Genomic DNA, 16,134 nt, shown 5'->3' on the forward strand with positions numbered 1-16,134 from the left:
AGTGATCCAGTGTGAGCCATAGTCACCCATTACTAGCGGTGCGGTCTGTAATAAGGCGTGTGGGTGTGAGCAGGCCAGCAGGACATCCTCAGTGATCCAGTGTGAGCCATAGTCACCCAATACTAGCGGTGCGGTCTGTAATAAGGCGTGTGGGTGTGAGCAGGTCAGCAGCACACCCTCAGTGATCCAGTGTGAGCCATAGTCACCCATTACTAGCGGTGCGGTCTGTAATAAGGCGTGTGGGTGTGAGCAGGCCAGCAGGACACCCTCAGTGATGTCAGTGTGAGCCATAGTCACCCAATACTAGTGGTGCGGTCTGTAATAAGGCGTGTGGGTGTGAGCAGGCCAGCAGGACACCCTCAGTGATGTCAGTGTGAGCCATAGTCACCCATTACTAGCGGTGCGGTCTGTAATAAGGCGTGTGGGTGTGAGCAGGCCAGCAGGACACCCTCAGTGATGTCAGTGTGAGCAATAGTCACCCATTACTAGCGGTGCGGTCTGTAATAAGGCGTGTGGGTGTGAGCAGGCCAGCAGCACTACCATCCCTGCATACACCTTCTCTCCTATGACTTGTATGTGACGGCTGATGGACATGATACTGCAATGGTTCTACCGGCATAAGTGCTTGCCAGTGGTTATTCACTTACCACCTGTGCCCATTTATTGAAGTGAGGCCCAGACCCAAATTTATGCCTGGGCTGATAAAGAGCGCCCGCTCCAGAGAGACAAAGCCTTTGGTCGCATTCAGGGAGACAATGATTCTATGTCTGGAAACAGCATGTGGAACTTGTTAATGATATTGATAGCGGCAGAAGCCGGTTTGATCTCACTGAATACTACAGAATAGATGATCGCCCTATAGTCCCAATCCTGGCGTTGGATCCATCAGAGACGTCAGCCCATGTGATGAACATCCCAGGTCTTCCACCCCGTATTCTGCTATGCAGGTCCCTTATCGTGACACTTCATATAAGGGAATATTGGTGGTTATTCAGATGTGGTTGGAGTCACGTCTGAGGGCCGATTCTGGCTAGGGCAGGAGGAGATGAAGGCACTTGTGGTCCAGCTCTTGCCCGCAGAGAGTGAGATAGCAGTCAATGCTGACTGGGACTAGAAGTGAGCTGCGGTTGGCCCAAATGCCCCTATCAGACCGCACTTAAAAGCCGGTATATTGCTGTTTTTTACCGTTTTAAAACGGTAATCTGTGCGGTCTGAAAGGTGCAGGACCACTTTACCGTTTTACAAAAGCCGATTTTGTAAAACGGTTAAAATGGAGGGTCCTACCCGTTTCAGACCCGGTATTTTGGCATCAAAATCGGGTCTGAAACGGTATTTAGGACCCAGCTAATGAGCTGGGTCCTAAATTCAGTGCAGTGAATATTTAATGAGTGCTCATTAAATATTCATAGCACTGGAGCCGCCCCCCCCCCCCCCCGAGCCACCCCCCCCCCCCCGAGCCCCCCCCTAGCGCGTGGGTTAACATCCCACGATGTGCTTCTGTGCCCACGCTTCCCAGCTTCATACATCTCCCCCTCAGATCATCAGCTCCTGTGCCCACACTTCCCTGCTTCATACATCTCCCTCCCCATAGAGCGTCAGCTCCTGTGCCCACATTTCCCTGCTTCATACATCTCCCTCCCCATAGAGCGTCAGCTCCTGTGCCCACATTTCCCTGTTCATACATCAGCCCGAGGTGGGAACACATAGTACCTCCCTAGCAACGCTCCCTAGCAACGCTCCCTAGCAACGTCCAGCGTCCGGCGGCTGCTGGGATACGGACACAGCGGCGGCGGCGGGTGCAGGTAATGTACCATCACTGCTCCCCCTATACCGTCCTGGGGCTCCCTGTCCGGTACCAGGCGCTAGGGATACGGACACAGCGGCGGGGATTCGGACACAGCGGCGGCGGCGGCGGGTGCAGGTAATGTACCATCACTGCCCCCCCTATACCGTCCCGGGGCTCCCTGTCCGGTACCTGGGGGGGGGGAGATTGTGTGTGTTAACCCGCGGCAGGGGGGGGGGGCGGCGCGCTGAAGACTGGCTCTGACCCTGTATTTGGAAAGCTTCCAAAAATGGGTCTGCCAGTGTAAAAAAAACCGCACTTAAACGGTAATATACCGTTTAAGAGATGCGGTGTGAAAGGGGTTTTACCTGGCAGACCCGTTTTTAGAAACGTTTCAAAATACCTGGTCAAAGCCAGTTTTGCGGTCTGAAAGCAGCAAAAGTTGCTTAACGAACAATGAAAGTATAATTAATTATGTAGGAATAAGAAGGCAACTGGTTCTGGTCGGGAAAGGAATCTTGGAACAACTGAAGGGTATAACTGGGGCTGTAACCAGCATCCTGCCATAAAGCTCAGTAGAATGCGCGGAGTATAAATACTCCTGCTCCGAGGCATGACTTACGCACTGGTGATGGGGATAACAGCAAGCCCAGCGGACATGGACAAGCGGCGGCACATCCCGATGCACACGGCTCCGGTTCTAAGCGAATAGACACATTGGCTTCCCTACAGGCATCTACAACAGCATGAGACAGATTTCCTTGGAGCTCTGCAGCGGAGCACATTGTGTACGAGACAATTACAATGATGAGCATTGCGGCCAACAACTATCTGCGCTCTGCAACAGCCCGGATATAATATACCCATTATTATTATTATTATTATGACTCAATGTCAAACCAATATTCCTCTAGTTAGTGTTCTTTCGAAAAGTTAGTGAAAATATTGCAGGCCTGCGATTAGCTGCAAATCGATTCACAAACATTCATTATCGAATGATTCCCCAGTGTGTGCAGTGTGTACGTAGCCCAGGACTTATTCAGCAGCTGCGATAGAATCAGGCTGATCGGGGGCGGAGCTGATGTCACATGACTTCCCCTCACACACCAGGCCACGCCTGCATTATCCCTGGCACTCCCAGATAACAGCCTCTCACCATGTAATGATTCCCCAGTGTGTGCAGTGTGTACGTAGCCCAGGACTTAAGCAGCCCATACACGCTGCGATGCGGGCTGTGCGTTCTGTGCTTGCACATACTTTTTGTACTTTGTTTTCATCACATTGCATCGCATTGCATGCGCAACGCATGCACAGGCAATGCAATGCAATGTGATCCGTGCTTATAAAGCACGGAACGCAAGCCTGTATCGGGGCGTGTTTGGGCAGCATTACTCAGCAGCTGCGATAGAATCAGGCTGATCGGGGGCGGAGCTGATGTCACATGACTTCTCCTCATACACCTGGCCACGCCTGCATTATCCCTGACACTCGCAGATAACAGCCGCTCACCATGTAATGATTCCCCAGTGTGTGCAGTCTGTGTGTAGCCCAGGACTTACTCAGCAGCTGCGATAGAATCAGGCTGATCGGGGGCGGAGCTGATGTCACATGACTTCTCCTCATACACCTGGCCACGCCTGCATTATCCCTGACACTCGCAGATAACAGCCGCTACCATGTAATGATTCCCCAGTGTGTGCAGTGTGTGTAGCCCAGGACTTACTCAGCAGCTGCGATAGAATCAGGCTGATCGGGGGCGGAGCTGATGTCACATGACTTCTCCTCATACACCTGGCCACGCCTGCATTATCCCTGACACTCCCAGATAACAGCCGCTACCATGTAATGATTCCCCAGTGTGTGCAGTGTGTACGTAGCCCAGTACTTACTCAGCAGCTGCGATAGAAACAGGCTGGTCGGAGGCGGAGCTGTCTTACTTTCAATTATCTTGCATACATTCAGCTATTATAAAACAAACGCTGGATTTTCTCGCACATGCGTACTGCAAGCCGTATGCATACGCAGTCAATAGATAATCGCCCGGCCTGTGAATCTGCAGCCGTGTGATCAGGTCTGAATAAGCCCCTATGGGTAGACATGTATTAGGTTTATAGTCAAACGGTCAACATGTGAACATGTGTGGTTGACGTGAGTTTTTCATGTTTTGTTTTTTTTTAAATACTTTTTCTTACTTAACATCCACCTGGACTCCAATTGGCCAGAAGCATGGCGAGTGCGGGGTGGCTTCCCTGAAGAGTCTAGCAATCTCTCTGGTGCCACAGTTCGGAGCCAGTCCTAACCAATTTGATGCCCTAGGCAAGATTTTGGCCGTTGTCCCCTAGCATCGCCGCTACACATGTGCTCCACATTAGTAATGCCCTCATACAGATAATACCACACAGTTATGCCCCTCACACATGTGCCACACATTAGTAATGCCCTTATACAGATAATGCCACAGAGTAATGCCCCTCACACATGTGCCACACGTTAGTTATGCCCTCATACAGATAATGCCACACAGTAATGTCCCTCACACATGTGCCACACAGTAATGTCCCTCACACAGATAATACCACACAGTAATGTCCCTTACACAGATAATGCTACACAGTAATGTCCCTCACACAGATAATATCACACAGTACTGTCCCTCACACAGATAATGCCACACAGTAATGGCCCTCACACAGATAATGCCACACAGTAATGGCCCTCCCACAGATAATGCCACACAGTAATGGCCCTCCCACAGATAATGCCACACAGTAATGTCCCTCACACAGATAATGCTACATAGTAATGTCCCTCACACAGATAATATCACACAGTACTGTCCCTCACACAGATAATGCCACACAGTAATGTCCATCACACAGATAATGCCACACAGTAATGTCCCTCACACAGATAATTCCACACAGTAATGTCCCTCACACAGATAATGCTACACAGTAATGTCCCTCACACAGATCATACCACACAGTAATGTCCCTCACACAGATAATGCTACACAGTAATGTCCCTCACACAGATAATATCACACAGTACTGTCCATTACACAGATAATGCCACACAGTAATGTCCCTCACACAGATAATATCACACAGTAATGTCCCTCACACAGATAATACCACACAGTAATGTCCATCACACAGATAATGCCACACAGTAATGTCCCTCACACAGATAATATCACACAGTAATGTCCCTCACACAGATAATACCACACACTAATGTCCCTCACACAGATAATACCACACAGTAATGTCCCTCACACATATGCCCCACACTAGTAATGCTAGTAGCTTTTTTTTTTTTGTTCAAGTATACTTTTGCTTCCTGGCGGTCAGTGTGTCTGTCCCTGCATTTCCCTAAATCCGTGACTGCGCTGTGTGGGGTAGGAGTGGGAAGTTGGGCGATGTGATGGAATATGCTGGGATTCGTGATGCTCTCCCACTACATTAGGACAGGGGGCACTGATGGTATCTCACACAGACCAAACAGCTAATTCTGCAAGCCTTTCAGTTACTGTGACAGCTATGGCCCTCCGCCTTTGTACGAATCAGCCAATCCGTACACAGCAAGTCTACAAAGCTGTCACTCACATTCTGCCTGCTCAGTTCTCCCCGAACATGGGTAACTTGGGAGTGGAAGTACATTGTGTTATTAGAGCTCAGTCATAAATAACCTTATATATGTGTGTGTGTGTGTGTGTGTGTGTGTGTATGTGTGTGTGTGTGTGTGTATATATACACATATTAAATAGCAGATTTACTTGTTCTTTAACTCAATGTTACTCTCTACACAGGCTCCTCTCTCCCGGAGGATGTCACATGACGAGATTGACCTGTTCCCTCCTCGCAACTCACCCCTTTTGCTCAGGTGGTCTTCCTCAGATGATGTTCGAGGTGGGCCCGGATCGGTGCGAGGAGGCAGCCCTTCCACCCCTCACCGGAGCCACGACATACCGCCCTGGAGTCAGCACCACCCGCCACGAGGAGAGCCAGACTACGGCCTAAGCACTCTGCACCAGTTTTTGCAAGGGGGCATGGGAGGGCCTATAGGAATGGGGAGCGGGACCCACAACTCCTTCTTCCGAGATGAAATCACTGCATTTATTGATGACACCCCCTGCCCCTCACCAGTTGGGACACCCCACAGAGTCCGCGCAAACCTAAGGCCCTCTCCTCTCCCACGGAAGGGACTGGAAGGAGGGGCGGAGTGGGCAGGTGCAGGAGAACGAAGACTGTCTCTTTGTAGTCCACCTCTTGCCGCAACTGAAACCCGTAGGTCCTCTTTGTCTGAAAGGGGGTGCAAAGGTGGGTCTTCATAAGGAAGAATCCATAACGAGCGTACAGGGTCTTTCACACTTACCTCCTTTGTATCAGTTACCCCTGAATGGAAGTAGGGGACCCTCCCTTTCATTATGTTCTTCTCAGGCGAACCTGCTGTTTGTGAGAGGGCAAAGGGCTTCAGGCGGCCAATCAGCTGACACTGCCTCTACCCCTCGTGCCTCCTTTGATACCCCTTTGCCCCCCCATAGACACACCACAAACACACTGGAAAAATGAGCCAAAAGATGACAAAATAAATTGCGATTTGATTATAACATTTGCGTAGTTTGATCGTTATACAGCCGTGGCATAAAGATGCCCAAACACAGAGGCAAGCGGGCACACAGGGGCATGAGACAGGTGTGACAACGAGACATTTATATAGATGCGTCATTATACACTCATCGGCATAACTAGAACATTTCTGGCACCCCCCTCACACACACACACATGAATTATATAAATTTTTTAACCTATATTATCATTGCCAGGGGTTCCATGCTCGTTGCCAGGGGGTTACATGCTCATTGCCAGCGGGTTACATGCTCATTGCCAGGGGTTACATGCTCGATGCCAGGGGTTTCTTACTCATTGCCAGGGGTTTCATGCTCGTTGCCAGCCATTTCATGCTCATTGCCAGGGGTCTTTTGCTCATTGCCTTGGGTTTCTTATTAATTGGCAGGAGTTTCATGCTCGTTGCCAGCCATTTCATGCTCATTGCCAGGGGTTTCTTGCTCATTTGCCAGGGGTTTCTTGCTCATTTGCCAGGGGTTTCATGCTCATTGCCATGGGTGTCTTACTCATTGCCAGGGGTTTCATGCTCGTTGCTAGGGGTTTCTTGCTCATTGCCTGGGGGTTACATTATCGTTGTGGGAGGTTACATTGTCATTGCCAGGGGTTACTTGCTCATTGACTGAGGGTTACATTATCATTGTCGGAGGTTACATGCTCATTGCCAGGGGTTACTTGCTCATTGACTGAGGGTTACATTATCGTTGCCGGAGGTTACATGCCCGTTGCCATGGGTTTCTTATGTTGGCCATACATCAGACCAACTTTCCTCCAACCGTCCAACTACTCTGTCCAACTTGTGATGTCACAGAAGTAGGCGGGCAGTGTCAGCCTACTTCTGTATTTTTTATTTATTTTAATAAAAGTGGTTTCATTCCAGGTCTATAACTAGTAGACAGCAAGTGTGACGTGAAAGTAAATGAAACTCACACACCGGGTAATCTAATCTGTTACATGTATCTGCTGAAATTGTTAAATGCAAATAATTTGTAACAATCCTCAGTGTTGCAGCAGTGGATGAGTTGCCTGTACCATGGACAGGAATGCATGCAGATAGAATTCTGATGACGAGGATTACAAATCCTTCAACTATCTTTATTTATTTCTGAATTTTTCTGTACTGCAGTAGGCCCCACCCACTAAATACCTGTGAATGGCAGAATCACACTGCTCTGCTGCTGGGAGCCAGCCAGCGAGGGGAGAGCGGGTCAGACTAGGCCGGGGCAATGTTTGTGCCAGGGCTGGGGGATGGGGCTTTACAGAAAGACAGAGGGGACCAGCAGCAGCAGCACCTAATGCGGTGCAGGAATTGGGCTCAGTGGCTTACAGTATACTCCCTCCAGCTGGGGGTTGGGGGAGTGATCACAGATACCGGTAGGACGGTGCATGTTTTATGGGTACTAAAGTCTGGTGATAAGAAATCCCTGTATTAGATTTGATTATTAGCTAGTACCTACGGGTGTCGGAGCTGCGCATATACAAATTAATGAGGTGTTTTGGACGTAATGTGTGGTTGTGTAGAAAAGCCCCATACACACTAATGCTGTGTACACACAGTGAGATTACCTTGCTATTCGACTTAAGGGCCTTATTCTAGTTCACTCTTAGAGGCAAATTCCTTCTCAGGTGGACAAAACCATGTGCACTGCAGGGGGGCAGATGTAACATAAGGCCCTAATATTGTGTACACACTTGTAAAATCTGCATGAGATCCAGATGAGATTTTGACTATATAGTCAAAATCTCATCTGGATCTCATGCAGATTGTACAAGTGTGTACACACCATTAGATTTGAGTGCTATACAATCTTTGCTATCTCTGTACTGTTTGCATACAATTGATGCTATCTACATTAGATTTGCACTATATAGTCATTGCAGCCCTGTCGGGTGTGGTACAGGGGTCCGACAGTCAGGATCCCGACTGGCCGGACCCAGACAGCATGGTGAGCGCAACTAAGCCCCTTGCGGGCTCGCTCCGCTCGCCACACTGCTGGCTACGCTCGCCACCTATTCTATTCTCCCACTATGGGGCCCCCACGAAGAAAAACAGCAGGTGGCCATCGTGAACCCGGCTGTCGGTGTTTTGACAGTCGGGATCCCGACGTCAGGTAAATGCCTGTCGGGACCCCGTCCGGCACCCGCCCTGTCTATCTGGGTTTCGATTTGTGCTGTCACGGGAGCGCGCATCGGGATCGCAAGGTAAAAAACCTGTGCGATCTGCATAGGATCTGTAATGTATACAATCTGCATGCGATCCCGATGCGATTTTGACTATAAAGTCAAAATCTCATGCTGATTGTACCCGTGTGTACACGCCATTAAAGAGTCCCCGCCGATATTGGATAGTGTGCATACACACTTGCCGATGCTGGGGGAGGGGGGAGCGACGGGCATGCTGCAGCATGACCGGCGTTAATGAGGACTCCCTTGTTCGGATCAGGGAGGGGGATTTTAATGGCGCGCGGTAGCAAGCATCGTTAACGACATGGAGTGTACACACCAGGCAATACTGTGAACAATATCGTCTAGTGTGTATGGAGCTTAAGTCATATATTGTGTTTCTATGGTATAGGTACTAGATTCGATATTGATTGGTGGTAAACTGGATGAGGATGGGGTGCGTACACCAGGGTTGCCGACCCTCCCGGAATTTGCGGGAGTCTCCCGAAAATCGGGTCCTTCCTCCCGGCCCCCGGAAGGGTGGGCAACCCTCCCGGAATCAGGGGGACCCCAACTGAGCCCCCCGATCGCGGAATTTATATGCCGCAATCGGCGGGTCTCAGGGGAGGGGGCGGAGCTAAAACGGCACAATCGTGTCGTTTTAGCCCCGCCCCCTCCATGGATAACAGTTTTTTCGGCTAGTTGTCGTAATGGGGGCAGGGCTTAATGACGTCACAGTTAAGCCACGCCCCCAAAACGCGTAATGCAAGATTCCTCTCCGGGCTTCTCCCGGAGAGGATTTTTTTAAAGTCGGCAACCCTGGCGTACACCTATGGGTGTATTGTAATAGTTCAACTATGGGTGTTGTTAGGGGGGAGGGGGGTATTGTGTAATGTCATTTGTGTAATGTATAAGGACCAAGATGTTAAATAGCGTAAATATATTAGTGGGAGACACAATGCTGATGTGCATAGGAATACAATAATGACAGAGCATCAATCTACACCCTCCGTTGACCGCATCAATCCCTCACCACCGCGGACATTACCCCCGCCCTGCGCCCGCCACCCACTTATGCTGGTAAATGGAACAGTGATCTATACCGGGGGGATGATTCTGGTTCACTCTCAAAATCAAATTCTCTCTCTAATGGGCAAAACCATGCTGCACTTCAGGTGGGGCAGATGTAACATGTGCGGAGAGAGTTAGATTTCGGGCACTTATTTTGTTTCTGTGCAGAGTAAATACTGGCTGCTTTATTCTCACGCTGCAATATAGATATCAGTTTGAAGTAAAATCCCACCCAAATCTAACTCTCTGTGCACATGTTACATCTGCCCCACCTGCAGTGCACATGGTTTTGTCCAATACAGAGAGAATTTGCTTTTGCAAGTGAACCAGAATCAGGCCCCATGTCACTACAGACTGTGAACTGGTCACCGGCGCCCGGCATCCGCGTCCAGAAGCAGATTAAGCTGCAGCTCCTACAGCTACATCTTCCACAGGCAGCCACCACAGCCACCACAGCCACCTCTTCCCATCAGCAAGCCAGGCACAGGCGAAGGAGAAACCACAATCCGGAGTACCAGTTGCGGACATCTGAGCATCGGTCACCGAATTAAGCAGGTCCAGCTGACCGGCCAAAGAGACACATGCTGCCCTGTTTATCCTGCTTACCGCAGCCGCACACAGGGAAAGATTAGACTGCTGTCAGTGTCCACCTACTTATTGTTTGGTTGGGGGAAAGTTCCCCACACACCAGAACGATAAGTTGGGAAAAATCAAACCATTTTTTTCCCCAACTAGTTGGACCAACCACTTTGCCCGTTTTTTTGGCCGTTTTTCAGCGTGTGGAAGCAAACGGCTGATAATCCCACACACTAGACAGATATGATTCCAACCAGCCAAAAAAGTTGGCTAATATCATTCTGGTGTGTGGCCAGCATTACTCGTCTTTGGTGGTTACATGCTCTTTGCCAGGGGTTCCATGCTCATTGCCAGGGGTTTCCTGCTTGTTGCCAGGAATTTCCTGGTCATTGGCAGGAGTTTCCTGCTTGTTGATAGGGGTTACATGCTTAATGCAATGGGTTTTATGCTCCTTGCCAGACACTAGAGGTCTAGTAGGACCTCTAGTATATGTCTCCTCCAAGGCGGTGCCTGTCTTTGGAGGGGGGGTGTCGGGTGATGCGGCGGGGGGGCAGGTGCCGCTAAGTAACTCCATGGGTGGGGAGGGGGAACGGGTGATGCAGCGAGTGGGGCCCGGACAATGCCAAAAACTTCTATAAACATTTGATTTCATAATTCTATAGAGAAACCGAACACTTGATAACTGTGTGAAACGGAATACAGTACAGGAAAGTAAACATAGGGTCTGATTCTGATTCAGTCTGATCTGCACAGTACATGACTGCGAGTAGATAGCAGCCAAGAAAACCTGCAAGAGCATTGTGCATGGATCGAATTCACAAACCATTAACCACTTAGTTGGTATACCTGGAAATTTTCCACAGTGCTGCGCTGTCCTGGAAAATTTCTGGGCATACCACCAGCACGTAGGTGTGCAGCAGTGTTGCCTCCAGCTGTGCACCATTTCAAATTAATTTGCAACCACGCGCACAAATGCAGACCTTACACAATAATAAAGAACTGCTAGGGAAGACATGTGGCTACTCAGACTGGACACCCCAGTTGTGACCCAGGGGTGCAGGATGACTGCCCAACAGGGGGTATCCCGACGGCCAGTATTCTGACATCGGAATCCCAACTGCCGGTGCTCCGACTGGGGGGATTCCAACTCACAGGGGCTATCCTCCCTTGTGGGGGTCCACGACCCCCCATAGAGGGAGAATAGAACCTGTGGCGAGCCACCAAGCCTGCAAGGGGCTTCTTTGCACTTGCCCCCCTGTCGGAGCACCAGGATTCTGATGTTGGGATATTGATAGTCGGAATCCCCCCTGACGGACCGCCATAACACACCTGTGTCCCAGACACTTTGTTTTTGTAAGTACATGAATGCAGCTGATGGCAAATACACCAAGGGCAGTAGAGAGCTTGGCTGAGCCCAGGTACTTTTTAGGGGTCGTGGCCTAATCAGAGGAGGCATGGCCATTCACCGTTAGCTAAAATATGGGGAAAAAAGCACCTGATAACAGGCCCCACTGGGCGTTTCCATCAGACCTGGGCCCTGGTAATTATTAGCCCCTCCCCCTCTCTCGGTGCCACTTTACACACCCCTCAAAAACGGACTTGACGCACCTTTCCCTTGGTGCGTGCACAGTGCAATTGGGGCACATGCAAGGTGCAGGTACACTGATCATAGCTCCGCCCCCAACACCTGCAAAGTCCCACCCCCAGGCTATGATTGGTCTGTGGGCCATTCACTGAAAGTGCAGGGATGGCCATCGGTGGGGTGAAACCATCGATGGTATGCCATTATCTAATTGGTGACCATCGATGGCAACTCTCGTTTACACATTAATGGCAACCATCAATAGTGAGCACACCAATGGCCATCTCTACACTTTAGAGAAGAGCTCAGTCGAAGTTGTATTCCAATGGTTACCACCGGGGGGGGGGTGGGGGCGGATCAAATTTGGATAGAGATCCATGAAGTTCTGATAGGTGTTCTTGAAAGGAAACTGGTAGGAGGGGGTGGCATTTGCTGGTGGGCGTGTCGGTGGCATGCAATCTACAATGTAATTGGCAGTGGTGCTGCCAATGTCTGCTTGAGGGTGCAGACAGCCCATCTACTCTGGCATTGGCATAAATTTACATTGACGTCACTACTGCGTTGTTGTCCACCACTGAACCAGGCACTGTGTGTTGCATATATTAAATACCCCCCATTTTTTGCTGGCACAAATATCCCCAATAATATCACTCTCTAATAGTTCAGTGGCAATTTAATTTGTATTTCTCACCACCTGCTTCCCAAATATGCTGTGAGCTGGCACTGCCCGTCTCTGCATCCGGATCCTGGCAGGAGCAGGGCATCAGATGCTGTGTCTGTCTAGCACAAATCAGGCTGATGAATAGGATCTGTTATTGAAGCTTTTCCATGTACACCTCTGCTCATCCATCCGTGTTATACCGAGGTGCAGCGGATACCACGGTCCTCCTGCAACATTTTCACAGGAGCCTCCTGACATTTCTCTGTGCTGCTGTTAGCATTTACATGCTTGCATTGGCTGCATGTTGCCTAGACCCTCCTACTGTACTTCACAATTGGACAGATAGCAATTGGCTAACATGTAATGATCTGCTGGCCTCAGCCCCATCATTTCCAGCATGTCTGGGTGTAACAGAACAAGCACTATGCCAAAAACTTCTATAAACATCTGATTTCATACCTCCCAACTTTGGAAGTTTAGTATGCGGGACGCTGCTGCTGCGTGCCTAAGGCGCGCCGAAATTTTCGGGGGTGTGGCCTAATTTGGGGGCGTGGTCTATACTCGCGGCTCTTCCGCTAGGCCACGCCTCCATTTTGCCACTATGGGGGCATGACCCAGAGGCTCTGTGAGCCTCTAGCCATGCCCCCAGCCCCCTGGCTGCGGGAATAGACGCTGTGCGCATGCGCACAGCGTTTATTCCCCGCTGCTTAGCAGCTGAATGGGGGGACTCCCAACAGCCCCCCCACACCGCGGGACACTGCCGTCCGTGGGTGGGACAGCGGGACAGGCCCTGACAATCGGGACTGTCCCGATAAAATCGGGACTGTTGGGAGGTATGTGATTTCATAATTCTATAGAGAAACCGAACACTTGATAACTGTGTGAAACGGAACCCAGTACAGGAAAGTAAACACTGGGCCAAATGTAATAGGGTGAGAGTTTCAGAAAGTGAGAGATTTTGGGAGAGTTTTCCCATGTTTTTTAAAGCAGCAATCAATTACATGGCAAAATCAACCTCGTATTGCAGTGTAATTGATTGCTGCTTTAAAAAAACATGGGAAAACTCTCCAAAAATCTCTCACTTTCTGAAACTCTCACCCTATTACATTTGGCCCATAGAGTCTGATTCAGAGCTGATCACTCATCTGCGAAGATGACTGCGAGTAGATAGCAGCCAAGAAAACCTGCAAGAGCATTGTGCATGAATCCAATTCACAAACCATTAACCACTTTGGTGGTGTGCCTGGAAATTTTCCACAGCGCTGCGCAGTCCTGGAAAATTTCTGGGCATACCACCAGTACGTAGGTGTGCACCAGTGGTGCCTCCAGCTGTGCACCACTGGCGCACCACCTCTAGCGGCACCCTCCCGTTGCTCCCCCCTGACCTCCGTGCTCCGGCGATCGTACGCCGGATCTCCCCTGCTGCTGCTCCCACCGCCATTCGCACTGACTGCATCAGTGACCAGGTGGCAGGCCCCGCTCTGGGAGTTTCGGGGCGGCTCTGGGGGAATTGGGAGAGCTTGGGAGTTCAGGCGCCTGAGTACACCCCGAACCACCCCGAGCATGGCCTGCCACCTGGTCACTGCTGCGGTGGCGATGGGGAACTCCGGGGTAAGATTGCAGGAGGGCGGAGGTCAGGAATGGGGGGGGGGTGGCTACAGGAGGGGGGAGTCGGGACTGGCTGCTGCTCTTGAGTGGTGAGTATTGCTGGGGCAGGACAAACCTGCCCTGGTAGGTTTGTCCTGTCCTAGCAAATCCCACCACTCAAGGGGTTAAATGATTTCCACCAGTCTGCGCAATTGTGCGTAATTGTGACCCTTCCACAACTCTGTGACGGAATCAGGCTGACTAAGGCCGATGCTGACGTCACAGACCCTCTCTGATGATAACGCCTGGGCGCGCCTGCATTTTTTTCTAACTGACACGGGGACATCTATAACAGCAGCGGGAAATAAAGTGCAAACATCGGGACCAATTCAGACCCTATCAGCCCTGTCCCCGATGTTCGTGGTTTGTGCATGCACAAACCCAGGGAGCAAACGGCTTTGCCGACTTTCACACTCGCTGGGCCTTTCACTCTGGTAAGTGAGGGCTGGGGGCAGCAGCAGGGACCGCCAGTGTTTTATGGGCGTTCTCCTGAGAACGTGACAATGCCAGTCTGCCACATGACGTCAGCACCTGACCCCCTGAAATCCTGCATTGCGAATTAATATACACGCCATGCGTATTGCTGTGTACGGCTATGGAGGACTTATCACCTGCACGAATGACCAAAATTCCATCGCAAACCGCACACCATCGAATGTTTTTTACATAGGTTGCGTCATCTCAGCCGCCGCGTAGCCAGATAATTACTCAGCGCCTGCGATGTAAACAAGCACATCCGGGATGGAGCTGATGTCACATAAACTGGCTTGGCACCCCTGCATTATCCCTGCCACGCCCACTGACGGCCAGTTTCCAGCCCCGGGCACCTATTTCCTGCCGATCCCTCTGCAAACAGCTTGCACATAGAAAAAGTTGCAGTAGTTCATCACAGCCGAGTTCATTGCTTCCCATATGCATGCGCAGTGTGTCAATAATCACCCATTGTGAGAACGTGCAGTCGTGCCATCAGGTCTGAATTGGGCCCTTTATCCGGATGGGAGGGATAAGGCTGGAGGAGGAGCTGCAACATTTTATCAGTAGGGCTCCAGGATCAATAACTATTGGTTGCTGTTCAAACACAGTCAGTCAGTCAGTCAGTTATGGAGGGAATTCTAAGCTATAGACGTTTGCTAAAGCTCACTTCATGGTATGTGTAAGCAGATAGAAGATGTGACTGTGCAAATAATATAATGCACATAACAGAAGGAGACAAGCCCACCCGGGTAACCAGGTCTGTGTGAGGATTCCTATTATACCACTTTTACACCAGAATACCGGGTAGGACCCGGGAAATCGAACACGGGAAATTGCCAGGGCATGCCCTGCCTCAGACCCCATTTACACTGCAATTCAATACGGGTTATTCCCGGGTAAGGCCCTTTCACACTGAAAACGGATCAGCCCTGTCTTTCCTTGCTGGTGTCATTAAAAATGGACCTTTGGGCTGTTTGAGATGAGGTCACAAGAAAGGGAAAAGGGAGGGAGTGGGTTCTGCTCCCAGCATTGCAGCAAAGATGGCAGACGGAGTAGCTGTGTTGCTGTTTGTGCTGTACTTTTCAGCAATTGAGAGTTTGAAGCAGCTTCTCACCCTATGCTACTTGCTTCACACTTGGAGGAGGAGAGCACAATTCTTGGCTGAGAGGTCTAGATCTCGACACCGATATTTGTGCCGAAGGAGAGAGCGTGGTAACGCTGCTGCTGCGCTGCTACATGCGCCCTGTGCGGGTCTCCAGCAGATGACATCATCTGCCAGAGCCGCAGAAGCACCAATCAGCTCTTCGCGCCCCTCTACCCACCAAATAACCCGGATAATGACCATTTACACCACCCTGAGCCCCGGATAAGCCCCATGCCCGACCCTGAACATTTGCCGGGTCAGATTCCCGGGGAACAGTACCCGTGTTATTTTTTTTCAGCCCATTTACACCATGCCCTGCCCCGGACTGGAGCGGCAATATCCCGGGTCCAACCTCTGGTGTAAAAGGGGTATAACAGGATACAGAGAGGTTCATTCATCAATGAT

The 16,134-nt window shown here is 50.4% G+C and overlaps 1 protein-coding gene across 1 annotated transcript in view; it reads left to right on the plus strand.

The window, feature by feature from the left end:
- Nucleotides 1-6,395, plus strand: part of GPR162 (G protein-coupled receptor 162) — a 60,682-nt gene extending 54,287 nt beyond the window's left edge. The window contains exon 5 of the mRNA XM_083149702.1: nucleotides 5,595-6,395. Within this exon, the coding sequence (XP_083005828.1) occupies nucleotides 5,595-6,119 (525 nt within the window). The 3' untranslated portion in view covers nucleotides 6,120-6,395. The remainder of the gene's footprint in view (nucleotides 1-5,594) is intronic.
- Nucleotides 6,396-16,134: the final 9,739 nt, after the last annotated feature.

The sequence above is a fragment of the Crinia signifera genome, chromosome 6 (assembly GCF_055691185.1).
Source record: "Crinia signifera chromosome 6, ASM5569118v1, whole genome shotgun sequence".
Taxonomy (NCBI): domain Eukaryota; kingdom Metazoa; phylum Chordata; class Amphibia; order Anura; family Myobatrachidae; genus Crinia; species Crinia signifera.